Source organism: Candoia aspera, chromosome 2, assembly GCF_035149785.1.
Source record: "Candoia aspera isolate rCanAsp1 chromosome 2, rCanAsp1.hap2, whole genome shotgun sequence".
NCBI lineage: Eukaryota > Metazoa > Chordata > Lepidosauria > Squamata > Boidae > Candoia > Candoia aspera.
The window spans coordinates 3,133,383-3,161,199 of NC_086154.1; the positions used below are offsets into that span (position 1 = coordinate 3,133,383).

General features: G+C 46.3%; 2 protein-coding genes across 2 annotated transcripts; both read right to left on the reverse strand.

The window, feature by feature from the left end:
- Positions 1–283: 283 nt before the first annotated feature.
- Positions 284–6,445, reverse strand: LOC134488823 (vomeronasal type-2 receptor 26-like). The gene is made up of 7 exons (XM_063291160.1): positions 6,213–6,445; positions 5,610–5,901; positions 4,623–4,923; positions 4,117–4,316; positions 3,689–3,919; positions 2,537–2,663; positions 284–1,266 (listed from the first exon to the last, which is right to left on the reverse strand). The coding sequence occupies exons 1-7, from the start codon at positions 6,443–6,445 to the stop codon at positions 284–286; spliced, it is 2,367 nt and encodes a 788-aa protein (XP_063147230.1).
- Positions 6,446–18,870: 12,425 nt separating this feature from the next.
- On the reverse strand, positions 18,871–25,329 carry LOC134488824 (vomeronasal type-2 receptor 26-like). Its single transcript, XM_063291161.1, has 6 exons — positions 25,097–25,329; positions 24,495–24,786; positions 23,000–23,806; positions 22,531–22,761; positions 21,118–21,244; positions 18,871–19,853 (listed from the first exon to the last, which is right to left on the reverse strand). Exons 1-6 carry the CDS (start codon positions 25,327–25,329, stop codon positions 18,871–18,873), a joined length of 2,673 nt encoding a protein of 890 aa, XP_063147231.1.
- Between the last annotated feature and the right edge of the window lie 2,488 nt (positions 25,330–27,817).

The window sequence follows — 27,817 nt, forward strand, 5'->3', positions numbered from 1 at the left end:
CTTAACAACAGGGAAATAAATGCCTGGACAAGACCAAATGGTGTGAATATTGAAAAATATTTTAATATTTCCGTGTTGTCTTCACGGGGGATAATCAGATCAGTCCTCAGTGGTGGGTCAGGAAACACAGCTCCGGCAACTGTAACTTTTCCCCAAAGAGGGCAAAACTGGGCAGAGCTGCCTTTGCAGAGTTCTAGATACGTTTGGTCATATGCACTTTCCTCAGTGGTGGTGGCATGGAGCACTTCAGACAGATCCACCAAAGTTAACTCTCCCAGAAGATCTAGAGGGAATCCGACTGTGACAAATGACTTTTCAGTGGGTTATGAGAATGGTAGGAGTCTTTTGCATTCCTGTTCAAACTATCTCTAGTTTGTGTCGTTAAGTGCTCCTTTGTATTCAGATCAGGTCGTAACAATATTATGTAGCACTTGGGGATGAAGATGCAGCCCAGCAGGCCAGCACTGGAGGCCAAGATGGAGAAGACCTGCACGGCCACCATGTACTTCCCCTTGGTGCTCAGGTAGGTGGGCACAAAGGAGACCCAGACGCTGCAGAAGACCAGCATGCTGAAGGTGATCAGCTTGGCTTCGTTGAAGGCCCCGGGCAGGTTCCTGGCCAGGAAAGCCACCATGAAGCAGACAGCAGCTAGGAAGCCCATGTAGCCGAGGACACCATAAAACATGGCCACAGAGCCTTCATTGCACTGCCAGACAATCTTCTCTGGCTGGGAGTGCAGGTCAGATTCAGGGAATGGGGGGGAAACTCCCAGCCAGATGATACACATGACAACTTGGAGACCGGAGCAAGAAAGGACAATGGAGTTGGCCAGAGTTTTTCCCAGCCATCTCCTCATGGTGTTCCCAGGATTCGTGGCCAGGAAAGCCAGCACCACTGTGATTGTTTTGGCCAAGACAGAAGAGACGGCAATGGAGAAGATGATGCCGAAGGCGGTTTGTCGGAGCAGGAAGGTGGCCGGTCTTGGACAGCCAATAAAGAGAAGGGAGCTCAAGAAGGAAAGCAGCAGAGAGACCAGGAGGATGTAGGAGAGGTCCCGGTTGTTGGCCTTGACTATGGGAGTTTCTAAGAATCTGATGAAGATTGCTAAGACCAAGGCTGTGACCAAAGACATGATGAGGGCAAAGGAAGCCAGAATCATCCCCAAGTCTTCTTGGTATGACAGGAAGGTGACCTCCTTGGGGATGCATCTGTCTTGCTCCTTATTTGGACGGTGATCTGCTGGACACCTTCTGCACTGCTCGGCATCTGGGGAGGAGACAGTGAGGAACTTCATGACCACTGGTATTAAATGTACATAATTATAATACTGTGCTCAGTTTGAATATGCAAATAGTTGGTTTGAGCTTGGGATATTGTGCCTCAAAATCCAGGTATGTCAAGCAAGAAGGATGAGTTGTAAACTCTCTAGAAGGAATGAGGAAGGAGAACAGTCTGGATCAACAAAAAGAATGGGTTTCTCAGCCAAGAATAGAAGCAGGCTGGCTGGAGTTGAGAGGAAGTTCCCAAACTGGGGAAGAACCTCCAAGGAGCTACTGTAGGTCACGCAACAGGTTAATCCCAAGACATTATATCACCCCAGATCCTAGTCAGTGAGAACAGCATTGTCTCAATCGATACTGTCCTTCTTTCTCAGATGAGATTTGGTCGACAACGTTGCAAGGCTATGTTCTGGAGGTGCTGCAGATGGTGCCACAGACATCTGGCAAAAGGGGGCATCCAAAGAGTCAGGAGGGCGGCTGTGACCATACAGAGCCCTACCTCTTTTTTACATGCATTGTGGATTGCCTATAAAAAAGAATCACTTTGGGGGGAGCTGGGTGGTGATGAAATGTGATAAGTAACAAAGAGGTGGTTCTTCAGCTCTTGCCTTCCCTCCCCCCTCCCCAGGAGCCCTGATTCTGACCATTTTCAGTAGGTTTTCAGCACAATTCAGCCTACTATCAGTGACCAGCAAAGTCCTGTTGAGGCCACGCAGGTTTCATGGGGGGAGGACCGGGTGACAGGCCTCCTCAGTGGTAGCTTCATTTTTATGGAGGGCTTCCTCTCCATTGGCATGAATGGCCCCTCCTCCACACGTCTTTGGAAAGAAAGGCAAAGCTGCAGTTTTCTGGTGGGTGTTTAGCTCTTCAGTTAAGTGAACGGTGCCTTTGATGTCTTTGCGTTGCTGATGACTATTATTTAAAAGGCTATTTAATATATTCTTTTCAATATATTAAACCCTATTTCAAAGGTTACCAGATTTCGGCGGAATAAATATCGACAACCACTCAATATTAGAAAGAGCTACAAACACTAACTCTTGCTTCCATCTCATGTTCCTCTAGAGGTCTGCAGCCAAGATCGCTTGGCTTTCCTGCATTTACCTAATAACTGGCTTTCTGTCCATCCTCCATGAGACCTTTGTCCAACGCTTGCAAGCCTGTTTCTGAACAACCCTGAATGGAAATGCTTCAGGGACTCTTCTCCCCATCCGTCCAGTCCTCCCCATCCGTCCAGTCCCCCTGGCATCTCCTACCTTCCTGAGTGGAGATGGAGCCTTCTGCACACGAGACACACCCGTAGCAGCAGAGAGGCCTTCCTTCTAGGACCACCTTGGCTTGGCCGGGGTGACAGCTTTCAGTACACCTGGAGGGAGGAAGGGACTGAGGCCAAAGAGAAGGAACATCGATCATAGATGATTAGGTGTCGCCAAAGTCATCAGACATTAATTTATTCCATGGGTCTGCTTATCCCTGGGCTGTTTCTCTTTCTGTCAGGGAAGAATACTTGTCAGGGGTAGTGGGGTTTTTAAAAGATTATACCCAGCTAAGTGGAAAAGGTTCGTACGTTGTCCAGATGTAACATGAAGTGGCACGTTCCCTTTTGCTTCAAGGAGAGCCTGCGTAGTCACCTGTCAACGACGATTCGAAGAGTCCTGCCCTGAGGAGGGCTTTGGAATACAAGACCTCTCAAGTCCACATCCAGCTCTTGGGTTCAATGATTAAGGAAGAGGCAGGGCTGGGTGGGGCAGGACAAAGGTGTGAAAGCAATGCCTGATACGGGGAAGGATTGTCAGCCATCCTAGGAGAACCAGTGGGGCTTCCTGAGAGGAGGCAGGAAGAAGATTCAGATAAAATCATACTCCTGGCCTCTTCAGCGGGACATTCGTAAATCGGTGGAAGTTTCTCTCACAAGATGTGCTGCTGGACAAGCGTTAGGTGGTTTTCATTGGGAATAGACATTAATGAGAGAGTTTTCAGTAGCTATGGCTATGCTTAGATTCGCTCATTATATGAAACCAGGGAGTGTTTGATCATGGTGGTTGAATTAACCACCATTGGCAAGGTTTGTCCCTGTGGTTAATACGTTTGCTAGGCCAGGTGACAGAGAGGTTCAAGTCTACCCCAATGGGAGGAACTTCTGGAATAAAGGTGGACTAAAAACCAAATGATGAGTACATTAGTTAATAAACCACAGTAACGGGTTTACCAATAAGGTAATCCAAATCAAATCAACCATAGACCTCTTGACCATGGAGTCCCATTCAGTGACCCATTAATGTCGTTAGGAAAGATGGTGATCCCAAGCAATCCTTCATCCCACCGCCACCCACTGTCCCTCCATTTCACAACTGGTTGGAAGAACAGAAGAGAGATTGGAGGGCATTAGATGAACAGTCTCAGCTCACCTGGTTAAACTGCTGGGACCAATTTGTGGCCTCCTGGTCAAGGATGAATTCCAGATCTTGCGACCCCCATGGTCTATCTATCCTCCCAAACTTCACTGCCCCAAAAGACTGATTGGGAAAGGGCACCCAATTCACGCTATCAAATTTGGCAGCGAGGTCCCCTTTCTCATCCAGATACACTCCATCCATGCAAGTATTGTAGAAGTGGGCATCTCCCAGGAAAGAATGAAGCTACAATGGCAGAGAAATGAACAACATGAGAAAACAGGAAACCAAAGGATGTTTGACAAGTACACTTGACACCATGCCCTTTAAACTCTTGTCCAGGAGTCACCAAATAGGACGTGGAGTGGGGGATTCCCTGCCCGTCTAAGACATCTGCCCAGCCTGAAGGCTCACCTTCAGGATTTCTGATGGACACCAAATACCTGCCACGTCTGAAGGACCAGCCTGTGATCCCTTTCCTTCTTGGCTTTCCACTTGGACCTGGATAAGTAGGCAGCGTGTGAAGCCCGAGCAACTGCCCAGGCAAGGTTGTAAATACCATAGCTGTCCAGAGAGAGGGTTTTTTCAAGCACCTCTTCTGGCAGGGTCTCCAGATCCTCTTTCTCCCGGCACCTCATCCGTCCTTTCACAGAGGAAAAGAGTTTAGAATACAAGCAATCAAAGGCCTTCCTGCCAAAATCTTGCATAGGAACAAAAAATGTTTCATAGACATACTGTGGTCTTTTTTCAGTATGGATTAAGAAAGAGAAAAAACCCTGGAGATGCTGGGGAGACAGGATTTTGTAGGATAAATTCAGGGTGAGGTCCCACATTGCTGTGCTCACCCAAATTTTCCCCACAAGGGACCTCACATGAGTTTCAGTATAATGTTGCACTGTGCTTATTGAACTGTAGAAGTAGCAAGATTCCCCATAGTAAATGAAAACACTGACGTGATTCCACATGGTAGATGGTTCCTTGGACGGCAGTCCCATTTTCCAGGGCAACGTTGGGATGCTCACGGAGAAGGCCACGCAAATTGTGCTCCTGGTTAATATGGGGTTCAAAGTGCGTAGGAATCTTTCTCCGTTTTCAGTGTCTGGTGCAAGGAGACCGACCCAGTTCCACCCAAAATGGTGGAGCAATTTGGCAATTCCCCAATACAAGTAATCTTCTTTGGGGACCAACTGGTAGATGAAGGGGAACCGAGTCTTATCATTCAGAGTCTCAGACACAAAACCGTAACTGACCTAGTAAGAAAAAGAACGGAAATATTTTGAGGCTGGAGTCTGGAGGGTTTGATCTTTGATGGAAGATCATTAATACACAGACACAGACACAGATCCGTAGAGATGTTTAACCAGAGTCTCAGTGGGCCATCTCTCCCAGATGCTGGAGTAATTGATTTCTGCACTAGGAAGGGCGATGGAGCAGATGATGTCAAGGTCCAATTCACCTCTTGCAATGCATGAACCGGAAGAGCTCCCTCATGGGAAAAGGAGGTCCACAGTGGAAGAGACTGCCTCGTGGGTTGGTGGACCCAAATAGCTCTTTGCTGGAGCTATTTCTGCAGCAGCTAGATGGTAATCTTCTGGGGATGCTGTTAAGAGTGGATTCCTGTATTGGGCAGAGCTTGGACCACGTGATCTGCCAGACCCCTCCCAAACCTTCCATTCTGTGCTTCTGAGATTCTAAGGGATTTCTTCCCTAGATGTGCCCAAGGAATGAAGATCAGGAGATGATCATCCTTCACTTTTCAAGGGCAATCAAAGGCAGGGGAGACATTGAGCTCCAGTGCCCTCTCTGACATGAGTGCCCGAACGTTTTAATGTCCAGGACACCTTAAGTGCCAAGACAACTGCCTGGTGAGGACACATGGATGGTCATGGCATCTTCCTGGGCCAGGCTTGGCTTGTGTCCCCATCCCAATTCATACCTGTGGCATTTTGTAGAGGCTGGACAAGGTGGAAATCTGCTCAGAAATGTCAGACTCAGCCCCTTCAATCACAGCCAGCAACCTCTTTTCTCTCCCACACCTGTAGTTTGGAACATTTGCCTCTCCGGTGGAGAGCAAGTCTGCCAGGGCATCAGAGGTCATTCGTGCATCATAATAGTTCCCATAGATGTCATAGCCCAGGGTGACATTGGGCAAAACCCAGGGATTCCGGTTGATCTCTTGAATGGCAAAAAGAAAGGACAGAAGGAACCAGTATGAATTGTCGCCTTTCCTGCATAAAACAACAAAATGACAACATACCTTTAATATTCATTCCGTGTTTCAGCAGATCTTGCACTTCAGCAGGATATTCGACTAGATAAGTTTGGAGACCCATTTGAACTGTATCCTTACTGCTAATATTAATACTAATACTAATACTAGTAATAATAATATGGTCTCTGTTTTTTTCTCCCAGAAGCAAAAGAGACAAAATAGATGAAATTTCCCTGAGGATTGTTCAGTGTGCAGAGGAACATTGGGTGCCCTTGAGTGCCGGTTCCATGCAAAATAGTACAAAAGGCACTCCAGGGATCTACTTACAAATCTGGTTGGTTAAAGAGAGGCTCCTGGAAGGTCGCTGGCTGAATCAGACCTGGTCTTGGAGGGACAATCCCACCAAGGAAGAGATCGCCTGGGTGGTAATAATTGTACACCCCATCCCAATCCTTGGTGAAATCGAGGGGACATTTTCTCCCATTGGCTATGCTGGGCAGCAGCAGCAGCAGCAACAGCAGGAGAAGCAGCTTTGTTCTCATGGCAAAACTTGGCAGCATGTCAGGAAACGGAGCTCCCTCCAGAAAAGGTGGAGTGCTTTACAGGCAAGCCATGATCTGACATGTCTCTGTCCCCTCCAAATCTCCATCTGAACACTTTGGCTCCAGAGGAAGCATTTATCTGGGCATCTGCCTTGCCAGGCAAGATTCAAGAAGCAGTTGCAGCAGGTGGCTCTCCACATTCAGGGATTCAGGGATGATGATTGGGTCATATCCCTTGAGGTGTGGAGGAGAGCAAGGACCATGATTTTCACAATTATGAGGCAGCGAAGTAGCCGTGGCTCCAGGAGCAGGTGCAGGGGTGGAGGAAACCTGGTCTGAACTGCCCACCAACGCAACAAAGATTGGGAAGCTCTGAAACTTTAGAGATGGTTTTCAATGCTTTCCTTTCCCCCCACATTCATTGTCTTACCTCTCATGCCATGAAAACACCCCACGAAGCACCTGTAGAGGTCATGTCCCCATCTCCTTGCCTCCATCTCATCACCTGTCCACGGTTGAGGTGCTTAAATTTTGTCAAAAGTTATCAGCCCCACAAGATGGATCAAACCAGGCAATCAGCTCTCCAGGAAGGCTAACTACTTTGATTGAGATTGGCTCCAATCACAGAACCTTGCAGGCCTGATTTGCTCAATCTCCTTCTCCTTCTTATACTCCCGTGAATTAGGAGACTTGTGTGAGGGGGGGGTGAAGAGCATCCCCTGAAGGTGCCTCAAACTCATGAGAGAAGAAAAAGGGAGTTAGCTACAGGTGGGTGACCGGACCCTGAACCTGTGGGGCTGAGGATATGCGTGTTAGATAGAGCCGTTTAGGTTAGGAATTTATAGCTGATTGTGTAGAGTAGCTGGCGTCTACAAAGAGGTGTTTGAGTGGGATTAGCCTTTGAAAGGAGGAAGAGATAAGGATGGCAGAATCATCCCGGACACATAAACACATAAACTTAGTAACTAACTCAAGAATGCTTGGGAAACAAGAAGATTGTGAGCTGAGCCCTCAACAAGAGGGGGAGGACAGATTAGGGTATAAAAAGTTGGTGTTAACCTTGTTCTTGGTTCTTTCCTGCACCTGCATGGAGGGAACCCGCCTTTGCAAATGCGTTACAAATAAACTCTTTTCTCTGTATCATCGAACCTTGTGGATTGGAATTCTTTTGGGAGGTTTTCCCGCTGACAATTTGGCGAGCCAGCCAGGAGCCTGAGGTTCAGGACCGATCCAGAGGGGTTGCTATGAGAGGGTAAGTGGCCACCACTTCCCGTTGTTGAAGTGTCCCTGTTCGAGACCCCTCGGGACCGCCTGCCCAGGTTCCTATATAGAGCGACGATCCAGAGAAAAGAAGCGAAGCCCGACTGTTGGAGCAGCGGGTGGAGAGGCACCCAGCGGTTGGAGCCGGGGGTGGAGAAGTCCAGCTGATTTGGAGATCAGTTGGTGGGACCAGTCGTGGACCCTGACGAGGGTCGGAATAGGTGAGTTGTAAGGCTCGGGGAGTCGTGACTGACCGTGGGGCCCATGTGTGGGTGGTTAAACAGTCGCAGTTCCTGCAGGTAGCCGTGAGAGTCCGGTGCCTCAGGTCGGCTGTAGTGTTCCCTTGGGGACGGGTTTAGAAGAAGTCAGACTTTAAAAATAGCCAGCGTCTGCTGGGAGTCTGATAGGATCTCGCTGCGAAAGAGAGGGCTTAAAATTCGTATCCAGCGTGGGCTGGAGTCCTCCTATTTGGGGCGAGATCAGGAAGAGACCGGTCAGTCATGGGGAAGGCACAGAGCAAACTACCTAGGAGACTGGAGGCCGGGGTTGGAGCCCCGAGCAGAGGGCCAGATCCGGATGTGCCCTTAGGACAGGTTATAAACCAGTGGAGCATGCCATGGCTGAAAAGGTATACCAGAGGATTAGAGAAGGTGATGATGATTAAGCTGTGCACAAAACAGTGGCCAAAATACCCATTGGTCGATCCCGAACGTCCCTATTTTTGGGATCCCAATGGGATGTCCGATGGGTATTGGATCACTCAATTAAAGAACTATATTGTGGAACATGGTCTCACGGACCAGGTCCCTTATGTAGAAGTCTGGTAACATGTGTCTTGGGAAGGGCCAGACCCACCCACAGGCATTTTTGTAACTAAAGAGGACAGCAGCAATGAGGAATGCCTTTTTAAACTCATCTCGATGCCATAGGTTGAGGTCGGACTTTAAAACTAGCCAGCGCTTGCTGGGAGGCCGGCCCGGTTTTGCCCCCGACAGTCAGAGGCTTAAAATTGCTGGAAAGCAAATCCAGCGTGGGCTGGAGTACTCTACCTTGGGTGTAAAACAATCAGAAGGCCGAGAGGGGCTAGTGCTGATCAAGGATCAGGGTGAGAGAAGGCAGTAACCAAGATGGGCTGAGGAGAGTATAGAGGATTTCTTAAAAGAAACAGAGAAAAACGTAAGCAGGAGGGCAGGATCAGGGTAGCAACAATAAGGGAGGTTATGGAACAAAGGGAACACAGCAGGATGCCGCCACTCAGAGATGAGGAAAGTATCGGTGTGGAAATGGCGGGGAAGAAGAGAACTGGTAGAAATCAATCCTGGGAGTCCTTCAGGACTGTCAGAATTTGTATGAGTATGTGAAAATGTGTTCTGTTTGTAGGTCTTTGTCTCTGTATTGGTATGTATATTTGTTGAGGGAAATGGTGCAGAGAGTGTGTGTGTGTGCTTATGTGTGTGTGTGGCATGGGCATCTGTCCTGAGCTGAGGAGAGAAAGTCTGAAGAGGGAAGGAAGGGAGAGAAAAAACTATGTGAGCTTGTCCCTTAAGGAGTTAAACGTGAGTCTGTTCCTTTAGAGGAACTGAACTCCTCCACAGTAAAGGGGGAATGCTTCAGGTTTTTGGAAATCCATAGCCCTGGCCAGGCTGCGGGTCTTCCAAATTTTTGGCTTTGCTGTGAATGGAAGGACATGGGATTTGATTGTGCCATGTGTTCAGTGCTGTGAGTAGGTGACCAATTTAATTTGTGTGGAAGGGAATTGGGTAAAAGTGAATTAAATAAAGTGAAGGAGAAATAAGAATGAACTTGTGATGTTGAGATGACTTGAGAGAAAGAATGCCTATGGGGTGGTACACAATTTTGGAAAATATGGTTAGAAGGGGACAAAAGGGAAAGAAGTTTTTCCCTGTAATAACACCACAATTAAGCACCGGAGAAAGATGATTTGTGGATGGGTCAAGCAAAGTAGAAGAGGGAAAGAGGAAGTTGGGTTTTGCGATTGTTGAAGGGAATGGGGAAATGATAGAGAGGGAGCTTTGCCTCTGAGTTGGTCAGCGCAGCGATATACCAGCTCATCAGAGAGGCCATAGCCCAGGGGTGGTGGGAAATCGGTGGGCAGATAAATGGGCGAAGGAGGCCGCTGGCCAATTGGAATTACAAATGGTGGCGGTGCCAATTTCGGACCCTCCAGAGAGCCCGGTCTGGAAACCCACTGAGCAAGAAAGAAAAAGTTAAGAAAGGAGGGTTGCAGAGAGACGGAGAAAGGATGGCAAACGGAAGGAGGGGGAGAAGTGGTATCTCCCGAGGTTATGAGGGGAATTCTGGAAAAAGTGCATGAAGGAGGGCATTGGGGAACCGATGCTTTGGTAGATGCAGTGAAAGGAAAGTTTTGGTGCTTAACTATATGGACCATAGCCCATAGTGTGTGTTGGAAATGCTTAATTTGCTTAAAAGTCAACAAAAAGGCAGCTAGAAAGAAAGAGAGAAGGGGGGGGCGACCGTTAGCCTCCTGGCCGTTTCAAAGGGCACAGGTAGACTATACTGAGCTGCCAGAAAAAGGGGGGTGCTGGCAGAGCCCATAAATGAACAGGGTGTTTGCAGGGCAACCCCAGGAGGAGAGGGAGAAATGAGAAAAAGAAAGAAAAAGAAAGATGACATGCCTTGTTTTTAGCTCAAGGTTTGCGGCCCCAAAGAGGGGGAGGCAGGGGGAGTTCTCGGAAGATTGGGTCGAGGAGGTATTCCATAGAATAGAGGGCTCGAGAAACAGACAGGCGCGGAAAGGACCTGGAGAGACGCAGGCTCTCTGGGGAGGGGAGTTGAGTTGAATCACAATAGGGCAGTTGAGTGTGGATTGACTCCAATAGGCCTGGGAGCGGCTAGATTCATCTTGATGGGAGCTATCGCCCTTTTAATAAAGCATTCCTTTCTCCTGGCTGAAAGGCAGGGAGGAAGAGTTTCTGTGTTCCTGCAGGGCTGTGATGGATTGCATGTGGCAACAGCCTGTTGAGGCATTGGTGTGCGGTTTTCTTTGTGAGAGCATTTGTTTGTCTGAATGTGTGCGTACACGTAAGGTTGAGAAACTGTTTTGAGTTGTGAAAAGAGAGTTGAGAGATTGTGTGAGTCTATTCCTTAGGTTTTGTGTGTGTGTGTGTTGTGATTTATGTAATTTGAATGCATATGATGGGAAAGTTGAAAGGTTTTTGTCAATCCTTTCCCATTTGTTTTGTTTGTTTTTTAATTGTTTGAGGGGTATGTGTGTTTCATTATTTGCCCAGTCTCACCCAAACTCCCCCCTTCAGTCTGCCTCTTGCCTGCTTGTTACAGGCTTGAGGATCCAGATGAGGAGACAGAAGGGTGACAGAGGGGAGGGGCAATGCTTTTACAGAAGATCCTTTATTCCCCCATCTTTTTAGGATTCTTCCTTTTATAATACCTTTACACACATCAGGGGAAAGCTTTTAAGTTTCTCTTTCTGCAGCTGCTGCTGTAGGGGGGGAATGTGGGCAGGTTCAGAGAAGCAATGACTCAGAGAAGGGGGGGGCACCCCTTTGCTCTCACAGCTCCACTCTGCTCTGCCCCTGGCATTCCAGTTTTAGAAAAGTGTGTGTGTTTTTTATAAATTTTATATGGATTAAATTTTAATCACTCCTCAACATAGCACATGATGATAAAAACAGGAGAGAGAGAGAGGGAAAATTTTGGACAATGTATGGTTTTAAGTAGAGCTTCCATGGACTGGTATGATCTATCTGAATTTTTGTTTTTGTTTTTGTTTTGACAATTTTGGTTATGGAAACAGTCCAAACACTAGATGGGCTCTTATGTCAATGCTTTTTTTTTTGTTGTGATTGTTTTACAAGTTTTGATTTTAAGGAAGTTATTGGCAAGAAAGTTAGTTTTATCCAAAGTAGTGCTTAGATATATCCAAAACTACACCTACCAATCTGGTCACATGGGACAAACGCTTTGGGGGATTGTGTGTCTAGAACATGGACACAGGCCTTTGTGGTAACAATACTAAGTCTCTGGATTGCTCCTAAGAAAAGACTAGGAGTCAGTCCATTTGAGATGGGTGACTCTATCTTGGAATTCTTAGTGGAGAAGTAGGAGACATGCATGCCATGGGGAGGAAATTTGTCTGCAAGTATTTGAAACAGTTATCTGCGCAAGTCTTGTCCTTGTCTCCCTATCTACAGGAACACAGAGTCCAACTGTTGGAATAGCAGACGCATCCTTTTAAGTCTGGAAATCGAGTTTAACCAGACAGAGGGGAGTCGGCAACTGAGTTGGGAGAAACCCTAAAGAAGACACTGGTGTTGCCAAATACTGCTGGACACTGGACTGTGCAGAAAAAGAAAAATGCGCCTGAACTTTTGTCTAATACCTTGTAGTTTTGATGACCATAATAGTTCCTGAACCTGGAAAAGAGAGTCACAGGGTTCAAGGGAAGCTTTGAAAACTCAATTTAGCACAATAGGGAATTTCTATTTCCATATGAAAAGGGATTAGGATACAGTTCTGAAATCCAGCCTACCTGTAGTATGGAACTACGGTTAATCCACTGGTATGGATTTGTTAGCCTTATGGGCTGGTGCCTATAACTCACACCATCCAAGAGATGGAAGCTTCAGTTAAACGGCATCATCAACAATGGGGAAATGAGAACCTGGGAGAAGATGATGATTGGAGCTGGCTATGGGACTGGTTACCAGGGTTTGGGTGGATAAAACAGCTTTGCTTTGTGATTACAGCTGTAGTTTGTTTATGCATATTAATATGCTGTTGTATTCAATGTGCCCCTGCATGTATTCAGATGGGAAAAGGGTTGTGTGACAGCTTGAAGTGGAGGACGGAGCGTTAGATGTTGCTTGAGTTTGAGGCAGTAAGGAAGTAAGAGAAAAAGGGGGGAGTTGTGAGGGGGGGGTGAAGAGCATCCCCTGAAGGTGCCTCAAACTCATGAGAGAAGAAAAAGGGAGTTAGCTACAGGTGGGTGACCGGACCCTGAACCTGTGGGGCTGAGGATATGCGTGTTAGATAGAGCCGTTTAGGTTAGGAATTTATAGCTGATTGTGTAGAGTAGCTGGCGTCTACAAAGAGGTGTTTGAGTGGGATTAGCCTTTGAAAGGAGGAAGAGATAAGGATGGCAGAATCATCCCGGACACATAAACACATAAACTTAGTAACTAACTCAAGAATGCTTGGGAAACAAGAAGATTGTGAGCTGAGCCCTCAACAAGAGGGGGAGGACAGATTAGGGTATAAAAAGTTGGTGTTAACCTTGTTCTTGGTTCTTTCCTGCACCTGCATGGAGGGAACCCGCCTTTGCAAATGCGTTACAAATAAACTCTTTTCTCTGTATCATCGAACCTTGTGGATTGGAATTCTTTTGGGAGGTTTTCCCGCTGACAATTAAATTGTCACCCCCCCCTCACACTTGTGTCTGACCTGCTTCCAAATCTTGTCTCGTTGCTCTGGACTTAACAAATGCTTCAGCCCCTTTTGCCTGGGCAACTGTTTGTTATTTCTGGGTACTGTTTGATAATTCTTTTTCTGTGCCAGCTTCGAAGCTGTGTTACGCTCTGCTCCATTTTGGTGGTTCTAGCAGGCCGCTGAATTGGCCTCACTTCCCTTCTTATACTCCCATGAATTAGGGAGACATGCGTCTGACCTGTTTCCAAATGTTATCTCGTTGCTCTGCTTGCAGGTCTGCCAAAAGGAAAGGGAGACCGTTAATCCCCAAGCCCAAGAAGAAGGAGAAAGTGGAAATCAGGTGGCTCATGTGACATCCCACAAGCGCAATAGAGATGCATTTACTAGAAAGACCCGCTTATGCTTATGAGATGATGCTGAGTTGACCCCTGATAATTCCAACACCCCTTCTCAAGTTAGCATGTCCCAGAGTCCACAAGGTTCAACTTCTGCAGTTATTGGTAACTGATCCTCAGCAATGGCTTCATGAGAATCTCTGCAGTCATGTTTCTTGTGGGACAATAGTCTAGTCTGACTATTCCTTGCTCTTGCAAGCCCTTTACTACATGATACTTAACATCAATATGTTTAGTTCTCCCATTAACCTTTTCTGACTGTGAGAGTCTAATGCAACTTTGCTTCTCTTCGTCGACCTGAATAGCGGTAGCTTCCTCTCTTCCCATGTCTTCAGGCAGTAGCTTGAGCCATGAAACCTCTTTGCATGCTTTGCTGCTGACACATACTCCGCCTCTGTGGATCAATGTGCAACTGTAGCTTGTTACGGCTTCCCCAGTTTACTGCTCCACCCCCATAGAAAAATACATACCCACTAGTGGATTTACGGTCAGTAATGTCTTCTGCCCAATCTGCAACTGTAAACCCCACTAGTTTTGGATTATCAGTGGCTGGTAGCTTTAGTTTCAGGTGCAGAGTCCCCTTTAGGTACCTCCCCACCCACTTAGCACCAGTCCAGTCTCTCTGGGTGGATGTGCTAGTTTTTCTGCATAGCTGTTTCCTGCAGCTGCTATGCCTGGCCTAGATACACACACTTACCTATGGCCCTTTTATAGCCATTGTTCTCAGGTAGACGTTCACCAGGTTCCTGTTGCTTGTGGAAACCATTTCCATTGGTGTTGGCATCGGATTGGCATTTTGCAGCCCTAAGCGCTCCAACCGTTCTGGGATCTTCTGCTTCTGGCTCAGAAGAAAGCTTCCATCTTCTTCTTTTTCAATCTGTATCCCCAGGTAGTAGCTGGCATTGCCCGGATGCTTGACTTCTTTGTTCAGGTTGGACACGATTTCATCAGTCTCTTTTGTTATTGTGGCAAATCATCATATCATCGCATTAACAAAGAATGCACACCTCTCTGCCATTTCTGTGTCTTGTGTAGAGACAGGGATCAGCTTTGCCTTTTTGGGGACAGATGGGCAGTAATGGAAGTTTGAAAAATAAACAAACAAACAAATCCCTCTATTTGCCAGTTATCAATCAAGCTGGTTGCCATAATCTTGGTTTTTTTGAGGTTCAGCTGCAAGCCAGCTTTTGCACTTCTTTCACCTTCATCATAAGGCTCCTCAGTTCCTCTTCACTTTCAGCCATCAAAGTGGTATCATCTGCATATCTGAGATTGTTAATGTTTCTTCCAGTGATTTTAACTCCAGCCTTGGATTCCTCAAGCCCAGCTTGTTGCATGATGTGTTCTGCGTACAAGTTGAATAGGTAGGGTGAGAGTATACAGCCCTGCCGTACTCCTAAGAGACAGCTTTATACATGGACTTCACCAGATGGACAACACCAAAATCAGATTGACTACATCCTTTGCAGCCAAAGGTGGTGGACATCTATACAGTCGGTAAAAACAAGACCTGGAGCTGACTGTAGTTCAGATCACAAACTTCTTCTTGCACAATTTAGGATCAGACTAAAGAGATTAGGGAAGACCCACAGATCAGCTAGATATGAGCTCACTAATATTCCTAAGGAATATGCAGTGGAGGTGAAGAATAGATTTAAGGGACTGGACTTAGTAGATAGGGTCCCAGAAGAACTCTGGACAGAAGTTGGCAGCATTGTTCAGGAGGCAGCAACAAAATACATCCCAAAGAAAGAGAAAGCCAAGAAGGCAAAATGGCTGTCTGCTGAGACACTAGAAGTAGCCCAAGAAAGAAGGAAAGCAAAAGGCAACAGTGATAGGGGGAGATATGCCCAATTAAATGCAAAATTCCAGAGGTTAGCCAGAAGAGATAAGGAATTATTTTTAAACAAGCAATGCGCGGAAGTGGAAGAAGACAATAGAATAGGAAGGACAAGAGACCTCTTCCAGAAAATTAGAAACATCGGAGGTAAATTCCAGGCAAAAATGGGTATGATCAAAAACAAAGATGGCAAGGACCTAACAGAAGAAGAAGAGATCAAGAAAAGGTGGCAAGAATATACAGAAGACCTGTATAGGAAGGATAACAATATCGGGGAAAGCTTTGATGGTGTGGTCAGTGAGCTAGAGCCAGACATCCTAAAGAGTGAGGTTGAATGGGCCTTAAGAAGCATTGCTAATAACAAGGCAACAGGAGACAACGGCATCCCAGCTGAACTGTTCAAAATCTTGCAAGATGATGCTGTCAAGGTAATGCATGCTATATGCCAGCAAATTTGGAAAACACAAGAATGGCCATCAGACTGGAAAAAATCAACTTATATCCCCATACCAAAAAAGGGAAACACTAAAGAATGTTCAAACTATCGAACAGTGGCACTCATTTCACATGCCAGTAAGGTAATGCTCAAGATCCTGCAAGGTAGACTTCAGCACTTCATGGAGCGAGAATTGCCAGATGTACAAGCTGGGTTTAGAAAAGGCAGAGGAACTAGAGACCAAATTGCCAATATCCGCTGGATAATGGAAAAAGCCACGGAGTTTCAGAAAAACATCTATTTCTGTTTTATTGACTATTCTAAAGCCTTTGACTGTGTGGACCATAACAAATTGTGGCAAGTTCTTAGTGGTATGGGGATACCAAGTCATCTTGTCTGCCTCCTGAAGAATCTGTATAACGACCAAGTAGCAACAGTAAGAACAGACCACGGAACAACGGACTGGTTTAAGATTGGGAAAGGAGTAAGGCAGGGCTGTATACTCTCACCCTACCTATTCAACTTGTACGCAGAACACATCATGCGACATGCTGGGCTTGAGGAATCCAAGGCTGGAGTAAAAATCTCTGGAAGAAACATTAACAATCTCAGATATGCAGATGATACCACTTTGATGGCTGAAAGTGAAGAGGAACTGAGGAGCCTTATGATGAAGGTGAAAGAAGAAAGTGCAAAAGCTGGCTTGCAGCTATACCTCAAAAAAACCAAGATTATGGCAACCAGCTTGATTGATAACTGGCAAATAGAGGGAGAAAATGTAGAAGCAGTGAAAGACTTTGTATTCCTAGGTGCAAAGATTACTGCAGATGCTGACTGCAGTCAGGAAATCAGAAGACGCTTAATCCTTGGGAGAAGAGCAATGACAAATCTCGATAAAATAGTTAAGGGCAGAGACATCACACTGACAACAAAGGTCCGCATCGTTAAAGCAATGGTGTTCCCCGTAGTAACATATGGCTGCGAGAGCTGGACCATAAGGAAGGCTGAGAGAAGGAAGATTGATGCTTTTGAACTGGGGTGTTGGAGGAAAATTCTGAGAGTGCCTTGGACTGCAAGAAGATCCAACCAGTCCATCCTCCAGGAAATAAAGCCAGACTGCTCACTTGAGGGAACGATATTAAAGGCAAAACTGAAATACTTTGGCCACCTCATGAGAAGACAGGACACCCTGGAGAAGATGCTGATGTTAGGGAGAGTGGAGGGGAAAAGGAAGAGGGGCCGACCAAGGGCAAGGTGGATGGATGATATTCTAGAGGTGACGGACTCATCCCTGGGGTAGCTGGGGGTGTTGACGACCGACAGGAAGCTCTGGCGTGGGCTGGTCCATGAAGTCACAAAGAGTCGGAAGCAACTAAACGAATAAACAACAAACATTATTTCTATCAATATAAACCTAAAAACAATACTTCATCTTTTTCTAACACAAGCAAGTAATCTAAAAGCGGTTGTAAGTGGAAATAAATCCAGATAATTTTCTCTTATTAATGCCGTTAACTTAGCCATTTGGCCAAATCCATTAATTTAACAATCCAATCTTCCACTGTAGGGATTGGTGGATCCTTCCGTCATTGGACATGTAAGAGTCTCGTTGCTGTCATCATATACGAACGCAAAGTCCCATATCGCTTCTCAAGATCCTTCTCCATCAAGCCTAGAAGAAACAATTCTGGTTTTTTCTGTAAATCCACTTTAGGAATCTTTTGAATAGTAATACATATTTGATCCCAATTATTATTATTTTTTTTTTGCTTTCTCAGATGTCCACAAGAGATGATAGAAAGTTCCTTCACCCTGTAAACATTTCCAACAAATACTCATTAGTCCAGGGAACATTTTTGACAGTTTACCAGGAGTTACAAACCAATGAGACATCATTTTATACAAATTCTCTTTTAAATTATAATTCAGAGTGAACTTCCAGCCTTTATTGCACATGTTTTCCCATTGTTCCAACATGATATTATATCCAAACTTCTAGCCATCTTCTAGATTCATCTGCAACAACAATTTATACATCTTAGTAATAATATGAGCATCATTAACACAAAGTTCCATTTCAAACTGAGTGGTTTCATTAGCAAATTTAAAACTCTTTTTATCCCGTTTAAAACATTCGGACAGTTGCATATCAGTAAACCCGTGACATGTGAAACCGTCCAACTCTATCATTTCCCTTGTTTCAAGCTTCAGATCACCCTCTTCAAAATTTAATGAATCTTTATACTGTAGCCAACATTTTCCTTCCATATTTTCCCTTCTACTAAATGCTTCATGGGGAGACAACTGTACTGGAATGTTAGAAAACAATCTTACCTTATATTTATTCCAAACCCTCAATTGGCATTCCTAACAAAATGGTTTTTAAAATCCTTATTAATTTTAACCTTATCATACCACAACTAGGAATGCCACCCAAATCTCGATTCCTGTCTTCCTTGTTCTCCAAAGTTCTCCATTACTTCAACCAAAGCAAGCAATAGGCATCACAATACAATTTAAAATCAGGCAACCCCAAACCTCCTCATTCCTTGGCATCTTGTAACAATTTATATTTAATTCTTGGTTTCCTGCCCTGCCAAATGAACTTAGAGATACCTTCTCCCACTGTTTAAACGGTAAATCTGTTGTCAGAATCGGAATAGTCTGAAAGAGAAACAACATCCTAGGCAAAACATTCATCTTAATCCCAGATATTCTGCCCATAAGAGACAAAGGCAGTTTCTCCCATCTTATCCAATCGTTTTTGATTTCAGCCCAGATATTAACATAATGATTCTGCACCAGCATATTATTTTTGTTTCACAAGATCACCCCCAGGTCTTGTTGTTTATTCGTTCAGTCGCTTCCGACTCTTTGTGACTTCATGGACCATAATCAGATCATTCCTCAGTGGTGGGTCAGGAAACACAGCTCCGGCAACTGTAACTTTTCCCCAAAGAGGGCAAAACTGGGCAGAGCTGCCTTTGCAGAGTTCTAGATACGTTTGGTCATATGCACTTTCCTCAGTGGTGGATGGCATGGAGCACTTCAGACAGATCCACCAAAGTTAACTCTCCCAGAAGATCTAGAGGGAATCCGACTGTGACAAATGACTTTTCAGAGGGTTATGAGAAGGATAGGAGTCTTTTGCATTCCTGTTCAAACTATCTCTAGTTTGTGTCGTTAAGTGCTCCTTTGTATTCAGATCAGGTCGTAACAGTATTATGTAGCACTTGGGGATGAAGATGCAGCCCAGCAGGCCAGCACTGGAGGCCAAGATGGAGAAGACCTGCACGGCCACCATGTACTTCCCCTTGGTGCTCAGGTAGGTGGGCACAAAGGAGACCCAGACGCTGCAGAAGACCAGCATGCTGAAGGTGATCAGCTTGGCTTCGTTGAAGGCCCCGGGCAGGTTCCTGGCCAGGAAAGCCACCATGAAGCAGATGGCAGCTAGGAAGCCCATGTAGCCAAGGACACCATAAAACATGGCCACAGAGCCTTCATTGCACTGCCAGACAATCTTCTCTGGCTGGGAGTGCAGGTCAGATTCAGGGAATGGGGGGGAAACTCCCAGCCAGATGATACACATGACAACTTGGAGACCGGAGCAAGAAAGGACAATGGAGTTGGCCAGAGTTTTTCCCAGCCATCTCCTCATGGTGTTCCCAGGATTCGTGGCCAGGAAAGCCAGCACCACTGTGATTGTTTTGGCCAAGACAGAAGAGACGGCAATGGAGGAGATGATGCTGAAGGCGGTTTGTCGGAGCAGGCAGGTGGCCGGTCTTGGACAGCCAATAAAGAGAAGGGAGCTCAAGAAGGAAAGCAGCAGAGAGACCAGGAGGATGTAGGAGAGGTCCCGGTTGTTGGCCTTGACTATGGGAGTTTCTAAGAATCTGATGAAGATTGCTAAGACCAAGGCTGTGACCAAAGACATGATGAGGGCAAAGGAAGCCAGGATCATCCCCAAGTCTTCTTGGTATGACAGGAAGGTGACCTCCTTGGGGAGGCATTTGTCTTGGTCCTTATTTGGACGGTGATCTGCTGGACACCTTCTGCACTGCTCGGCATCTGGGGAGGAGACAGTGAGTTATTTCGTGACCACTGGTATTAATTGTACATAATTATAATACCGTGCTCAGTTTGAATATGCAAATAGTTGGTTTGAGCTTGGGATATTGTGCCTCAAAATCCAGGTATGTCAAGCAAGAAGGATGAGTTGTAAACTCTCTAGAAGGAATGAGGAAGGAGAACAGTCTGGATCAACAAAAAGAATGGGTTTTTGCAGCCAAGAATAGAAGCAGGCTGGCTGGAGTTGAGAGGAAGTTCCCAAGCTGGGGAAGAACCACCAAGGAACTACTGTAGGTATCCCAAGACATTATATCACCCCAGATCCTAGTCAGTGAGAACAGCATTGTCTCAATCTATACTGTCCTTCTTTCTCAGAAGAGATTTGGTTGACAACATTGCAAGGACATGTTCTGGAGGTGCTGCAGATGGTGCCAAAGACATCTGGCGAAAGGGGGCATCCAAAGAGTCAGGAGGGCAGCTGTAAGGATACAGAGCCCTACCTCTTTTTTACATGCGTTGTGGATTGCGTATAAAAAAGAATCACTTTGGGGGGAGCTGGGTGGTGACAAATTGTGATAAGTAACAAAGTGGTGGTTCTTCAGCTCTTGGCTTCCCTCCCCCCTCCCCCCTCCCCAGAAGCCCTGATTCTGACCATTTTCAGTAGGTTTTCAGCACAATTCAGCCTACTATCAGTGACCGGCAAAGTCCTGTTGAGGCCACGCAGGTTTCATGGGGGGAGGACTGGGTGACAGGCCTCCTCAGTGGTAGCTTCATTTTTATGGAGTACTTCCTCTCCATTGGCATGAATGGCCCCTCCTCTTCACGTCTTTGGAAAGCAAGGCAAAGCTGCAGTTTTCTGGAGGGTGTTTAGCTCCTCAGTTAAGTGAACGGTGCCTTTGATGTCTTTGCGTTGCTGATGACTATTATTTAAAAGGCTATTTAGTATATTGTTTCCAATATATTAAACCCTATTTCAAAGGTTACCAGATTTCGGCGGAATAAATATCGGCAACCACTCAATAATAGAAAGAGCTACAAACACTAACTCTTGCTTCCATCTCATGTTCCTCTAGAGGTCTGCAACCAAGATTGCTTGGCTTTCCTGCATTTACCTAATAACTGGCTTTTTGTCCATCCTCCATGAGACCTTTGTCCAACGCTTGCAAGCCTGTTTCTGAACAACCCTGAATGGAAATGCTTCAGGGACTCTTCTCCCCATCCGTCCAGTCCTCCCCATCCATCCAGTCCCCCTGGCATCTCCTACCTTCCTGAGTGGAGATGGAGCCTTCTGCGCACAAGACACACCCATAGCAGCAGAGAGGCCTTCCTTCTAGGACCACCTTGGCTTGGCCGGGGCGACAGCTTTCAGTACACCTGGAGCGAGGGAGGGACTGAGGCCAAAGAGAAGGAACATCAATCGTAGATGATTAGGTGTCGCCAAAGTCATCAGACATTAATCTACTGCATGGGTCTGCTTATCCCTGGGCTGTTTCTCTTTCTGTCAGGGAAGAGTACTTGTCAGGGGTAGTGGGTTTTTTTTTTAAGATTATACCCAGCTAAGTCGAAAAGGTTCGTACGTTATCCAGATGTAACATGAAGTGGCACGTTCCCTTTTGCTTCAAGGAGAGCCTGCGTAGTCCCCTGTCAACGAAGATTCGAAGAGTCCTGCCCTGAGGAGGGCTTTGGAACAGATGACTTCTCAAGTCCACATCCAGCTCTTGGGTTCAATGATTAAGGAAGAGGCAGGGCTGGGTGGGGCAGGACAAAGGTGTGAAAGCAATGCCTGATACGGGGAAGGATGGTCAGCCATCCTAGGAGAACCAGTGGGGCTTCCTGAGAGGAGGCAGGAAGAAGATCCAGGAAAAATCATACTCTGGCCTCTTCAGCGGGACCATTGTAAATCGGTGGAAGTTTCTCTCACAAGATGTGCCGCTGGGCAAGCGTTAGGTGGTTTTAATTGGGAATAGACATTAATGAGAGAGTTTTCTGTAGCTATGGCTATGCTTAGATTCGCTCATTATATGAAACCAGGGAGTTTTTGATCATGGTGGTTGAATTAACCACCATTGGCAAGGTTTGTCCCTGTGGTTAATACGTTTGCTAGGCCAGGTGACAGAGAGGTTCAAGTCTACCCCAATGGGAGGAACTTCTGGAATAAAGGTGGACTAAAAAGCAAATGATGAGTACATTAGTTAATAAACCACAGGAACGGGTTTACCAATAAGCTAATCCAAATCAAATCAACCATTTTAAGGTTGTGAAGTGTGGATTCAGCATATATCTCTTCTGGAATTAATTGTCAGTAGAATTCTCCATTCTAATTCCTGAACTTTGGAGTCACCTAACCTGGTTTTACTGTTTGGACTGCAAGTCTACCAAGAAGGGAAGTTTTCTTCATAAGCTGTAGACAGCAATCATCCAATCGCAGCTTGCTTTATAAAGTAAGAGCAGAAATAAGGAAAAAGAACCAACTAGTACCTGAACCTGGCTAATCCACAGTGGACCTCTTGACCATGAGTCCCATTCAGTGATCCAAGTAGCCCAGTAATGTCGTTAGGAAAGATGGTGATCCCAAGCAATCCTTCATCCCACCTCCACCCACTTCCCCTGCATTTCACAACTGGTTGGAAGAACGGAAGAGAGATTGGAGGGCATTAGATGAACAGTCTCAGCTCACCTGGTTAAACCGCTGGGACCAATTTGTGACCTCCTGGTCAAGGATGAATTCCAGATCTTGCGACCCCCATGGTTTATCTATCCTCCCAAACTTCACTGCCCCAAAAGACCGATTGGGAAAGGACACCCAATTCACGCTATCAAATTTGGCAGCGAGGTCCCCTTTCTCATCCAGATACACTCCATCCATGCAAGTATTGTAGAAGTGGGCATCTCCCAGGAAAGAATGAAGCTACAATGGCAGAGAAATGAACAACATGAGAAAAGAGGAAACCAAAGGATGTTCGACAAGTACACTTGACACCATGCCCTGTAAACTCTTGTCCAGGAGTCACCAAATAGGACGTGGAGTGGGGGATTCCCTGCCCTAGAAGCCTCACAAAGTGGAAGAGCAACGTTGAAAGCCTAACCTCACCACTCCATCTAAAACATCTTCCCAACCTTCAGGATTTCTGATGGACACCAAATACCTGCCACGCCTGAAGGACCAGCCTGTGATCCCTTTCCTTCTTTGCTTTCCACTTGGACCTGGATAAGTAGGCAGCGTGTGAAGCCCGAGCAACTGCCCAGGCAAGGTTGTAAATACCGTAGCCGTCCAGAGAGAGGGTTTTTTCCAGCACCTCTTCTGGCAGGGTCTCCAGATCCTCTTTCTCCCGGCACCTCATCCGCCCTTTCACAGAGGATAAGAGTTTAGAATACAAGCAATCAAAGGCCTTCCTGCCAAAATCTTGCATAGGAACAAAAAATGTTTCATAGACATACTGTGGTCTTTTTTCAGTATGGATTAAGAAAGAGAAAAAACCCTGGAGATGCTGGGGAGACAGGATGTTGTAGGATAAGTTCAGGGTGAGGTCCCACATTGCTGTGCTGACCCAAATTTTCCCCACAAGGGACCTCACATGAGTTTCAGTATAATGTTGCACTGTGCTTATTGAACTGTAGAGGTAGCGATATTCCCCATAGTAAATGAAAACACTGACGTGATTCCACATGGTAGATGGTTCCTTGGACAGCAGTCCCATTTTCCAGGGCAACGTTGGGATGCTCACGGAGAAGGCCACGCAAATTGTGCTCCTGGTTAATATGGGGTTCAAAGTCCGTAGGAATCTTTCTCCGTTTTCAGTGTCTGGTGCAAGGAGACTGACCCAGTTCCACCCAAAATGGTGGAGCAATTTGGCAATGCCCCAATACAAGTAATCTTCTTTGGGGACCAACCGGTAGATGAAGGGGAACCGAGTCTTATCATTCAGAGTCTCAGACACAAAACCGTAACTGACCTAGTAAGAAAAAGAACGGAAATATTTTGAGGCCGCAGTCTGGAGGGTTTGATCTTTGATGGAAGATCATTAATACACAGACACAGACACAGATCCGTAGAGATGTTTAACCAGAGTCTCAGTGGGCCATCTCTCCCAGATGCTGGAGTAATTGATTTCTGCACTAGGAAGGGCGATGGAGCAGATGATGTCAAGGTCCAATTCACCTCTGGCAATGCATGAACCGGAAGAGCTCCCTCATGGGAAAAGGAGGTCCACAGTGGAAGAGACTGCCTCGTGGGTTGGTGGACCTTCCTTTGCTGGAGCTATTTCTGCAGCAGCTAGATGGTAACCTTCTGGGGATGCTGCTAGAGTGGATTCCTGTATTGGGCAGAGCTTGGACTATGTGATCTGCCAGACCCCTCCCAAACCTTCCATTCTGTGCTTCTGAGATTCTAAGGGATTGTTGGGATAACTTCCCTAGATGTGCCCAAGGAATGAAGATCAGGAGATGATCATCCTTCACTTTTCAAGGGCAATCAAAGGCAGGGGAGACATTGAGCTCCAGTGCCCTCTCTGACATGAGTGCCCGAACGTTTTAATAGCCGGGACACCTTAAATGCCAAGACAACTGCCTGGTGAGGACACATGGATGGTCATGGCATCTTCCTGGGCCAGCCTTGGCTTGTGTCCCCATCCCAATTCATACCTGTGGCATTTTGTAGAGGCTGGACAAGGTGGAAATCTGCTCAGAAATGTCAGACTCAGCCCCTTCAATCACAGCCAGCAACCTCTTTTCTCTCCCACACCTGTAGTTTGGAACATTTGCCTCTCCGGTGGAGAGCAAGTCTGCCAGGGCATCAGAGGTCATTCGTGCATCATAATAGTTCTCATAGATGTCATAACCCAGGGTGACATTGGGCAAAACCCAGGGATTCTGGTTGATCTCACGAACGGCAAAAAGAAAGGACAGAAGATACCAGTATGCATTGCCACCTTTCCTGCATAAAACAACAAAATAACAATATAACTTTAATATTCATTCCGTGTTTTAGCAGATCTTGCACTTCAGCAGGATGTTCGACTAGATAACTTTGGAGACCCATTTGAACTGTATCCTTACTGCTAATATTAATACTAATACTAATAGTAATAATAATATGGTCTCTGTTTTTTTCTCCCAGAAGCAAAAGGAGAAAATAAATGAAGAAATTTCCCTGAGGATTGTTCAGTGTGCAGAGGAGCATTGGGTGCCCTTGAATGCCGGTTCCATGCAAAATAGTACAAAAGGCACCGCAGGGATCTACTTACAAATCTGGTTGGTTAAAGAGAGGCTCCTGGAAGGTCGCTGGCCGAATCTGACCTGGTCTTGGAGGGACAATCCCACCAAGGAAGAGATCGCCTGGGTGGTAATAATTGTACACCCCATCCCGATCCTTGGTGAAATCGAGGGGACATTTTCTCCCACTGACTTTGCTGGGCAGCAGCAGCAACAGCAACAGCAGGAAAAGCAGCTTTGTTCTCATGGCAAAACTTGGCAGCATGTCAGGAAACGGAGCTCCCTCCAGAAAAGGTGGAGTGCTTTACAGGCAAGCCATGATCTGACATGTCTCTGTTCCCTCCAAATCTCCGTCTGAACACTTTGGCTCCTGAGGAAGCATTTATCTGGGCATCTGCCTTGCCAGGCAAGATTCAAGGAGAAGTTGCAGCAGGCGGCTCTCCACGTTCAGGGATTCAGGGATGACGATTGGGTCAAATCCCTTGAGGTGTGGAGGAGAGCAAGGACCATGATTTTCACAATTATAGGGCAGAGAAGTAGCCGTGGCTCCAGGAGCAGGTGCAGGGGTGGAGGAAACCTGGCCTGAAACCTCACACAAGGCAAACATGGGTTAAAAGTCTTTGTGAACTTACCTTGAACTTTGGAGATTTTGAGATCCAAGAAATTCTTTCAGGGCATTTTGGCATCATCACGTAAGATGGAATTCTAGGTGCTGTGAAGACAAAACCCTGCCTTGTGAACATCTCTCGGCCCATGTAGGCAAATCTGGTCTTCTCTAAGGCAAAGCTGTTTTTCCCAAAGTCAGGGGCACCTTTGGGCAAAAGAATCCAGGCCGTACCCCTCAAGGTGATTTACCTGTTGAAGTCTCCTGCTCTAGGGAGGATCTTCTTCCATGCTCTCATTTCAGCCTTACAGTTATCATCTTCTCATTTTGGAGAAATCCTTCAGGATTTCTTGGTGACCTTGAATGACATCCGCTGCCCAGGCATTATTTTAGGCAGCTGAATGGCAGATCCCATATAAAATCTCCCAAATGCAACGGATATCAGGAAATGTTTTGGAGCTCCATGTACACCCTGGCATCCGCCCAAAGTCCTGTGACTCATGTCTGACACTTGATGCACAGGCAATGGTCCACACGGCATCCTGGAAGTTTACGCAACACCACCTGCAAGCTGAGAGATGGGCTCTTAGTCTGTTACACAGCTACCACCACACGTTCGCCGTGTCCCATTTTATTCCTGCATTTCCCACCTTCTGGTCTTGGAGAAATATCTCACAGAAGGAGGCATCCCTCAATGGACTTGGTTGGGCAAGTGGCCCTGTCATTCTGTCTCTCTGCAACAGAATGATCAGGAATTCAGAGCTTGATGGAACATTGATAGCTCTCCTAGTTTTATTCTGTAGACTCACAGCATTGTTCTCCACTTTCTTGCCATCATCTCCCTGGGACGGGGAGTCCCATGGATTCCCAGGCAGAAGCACTGACAAGCTTTTCCAGGTACTAACCTTGGCCTTGTTTGCTCCAGGGCCACTTGTTTTTACTTGGAAGCAACAGAGGAAGTCTCTTACGTCTTATATCTGATGGACGATAAATGGATTGGGTGGTCCAAAAGGAACTGGGATAGATCAGGGAAATGGAAGTTGCCTCCATCTAAGATTTATTTATTTATTTATCAATCAATCAATCAATCAATCAGATTTTTATCACCGCCTATCTCCCCCCTGCAGGGGACCCTGGGTGGTGCACAATAAAAGCGATTTAGAATTCGATAAAATCATAAATACTACCAATAATCAATAAATATAAAGTGCAATGAAATCCAAGCCACGGTGGATCTAATTCAACCCATAAGGGGATAAAACCGGTCCCGGCAGAACTAGGGAACAACCAGCCCCAAGAATGGCTCCTCCCCTCCCCACTGCAGGCAAGGCGGCAAAACCAGGTCTTCAGCTGTTTTCTGAAGTCCAGGAGGGAGGGGGCTAACCTCACCTCCGGGGGGAGGATGTCCCAAAGGGTGGGAGCTGCTGCAGAGAAGTCCCGCCTCCTGGACCCCGCCAGATGGAACTCTCTTGCGGACGGGTCCGTAGCATGCCCTCTCTGCATGACCGGGTGGGAGGGGCTGATGTAGCGGGAGTGAGACAGTCCTCAGGTAGCCTGGCCCCATGCCATGTAGGACCTTAAAGGTGTAACCAACAGCTTGAATTGGACCCAGCAAGACCTTCAGCCTTCACATGACTGTGGACAGTCTCATAAAGATAGTGCCAATGCCCTTCTTGGAAATTCCTTAGCATTCTGGGCTCAAAATTGCAAAGTCTTGGGAGATCATGAGTCACTCTTGTGTTAAGGCAGACGCAGTTTAATATAATGCTATTGTTGGACTCTTTTAGAACAACAATAATAGGAGCATTTTACTGTATTTGCATGTATTTTTATTCATCTGCAAAGGTTTAAATTTGTGTTGATTCTTTTTCCTTATAGCTGCTCCCCAAAGAGTTTTATTTTCTAATTATCCTCATCGAGCTTGGAATCCTTCTTGTTAACAGCCTTTCGATGCTTTCTAGGCTCATTTTACTTAGAGCAAAAGTAAAGGGGGAGTGGGTGGGAGGCCTTAAGGAGTGTTTGGGGATCTGCTTATCAGCCCAGTTTCCCACTGGCAAAGTGAGATTTTATGCTGGTCCTGCCCAGCCTGTCAGCCATTTTGCAAACTCCCCTTTTGTGAGATTGCCCACAACATGTACCCCAAATGCCC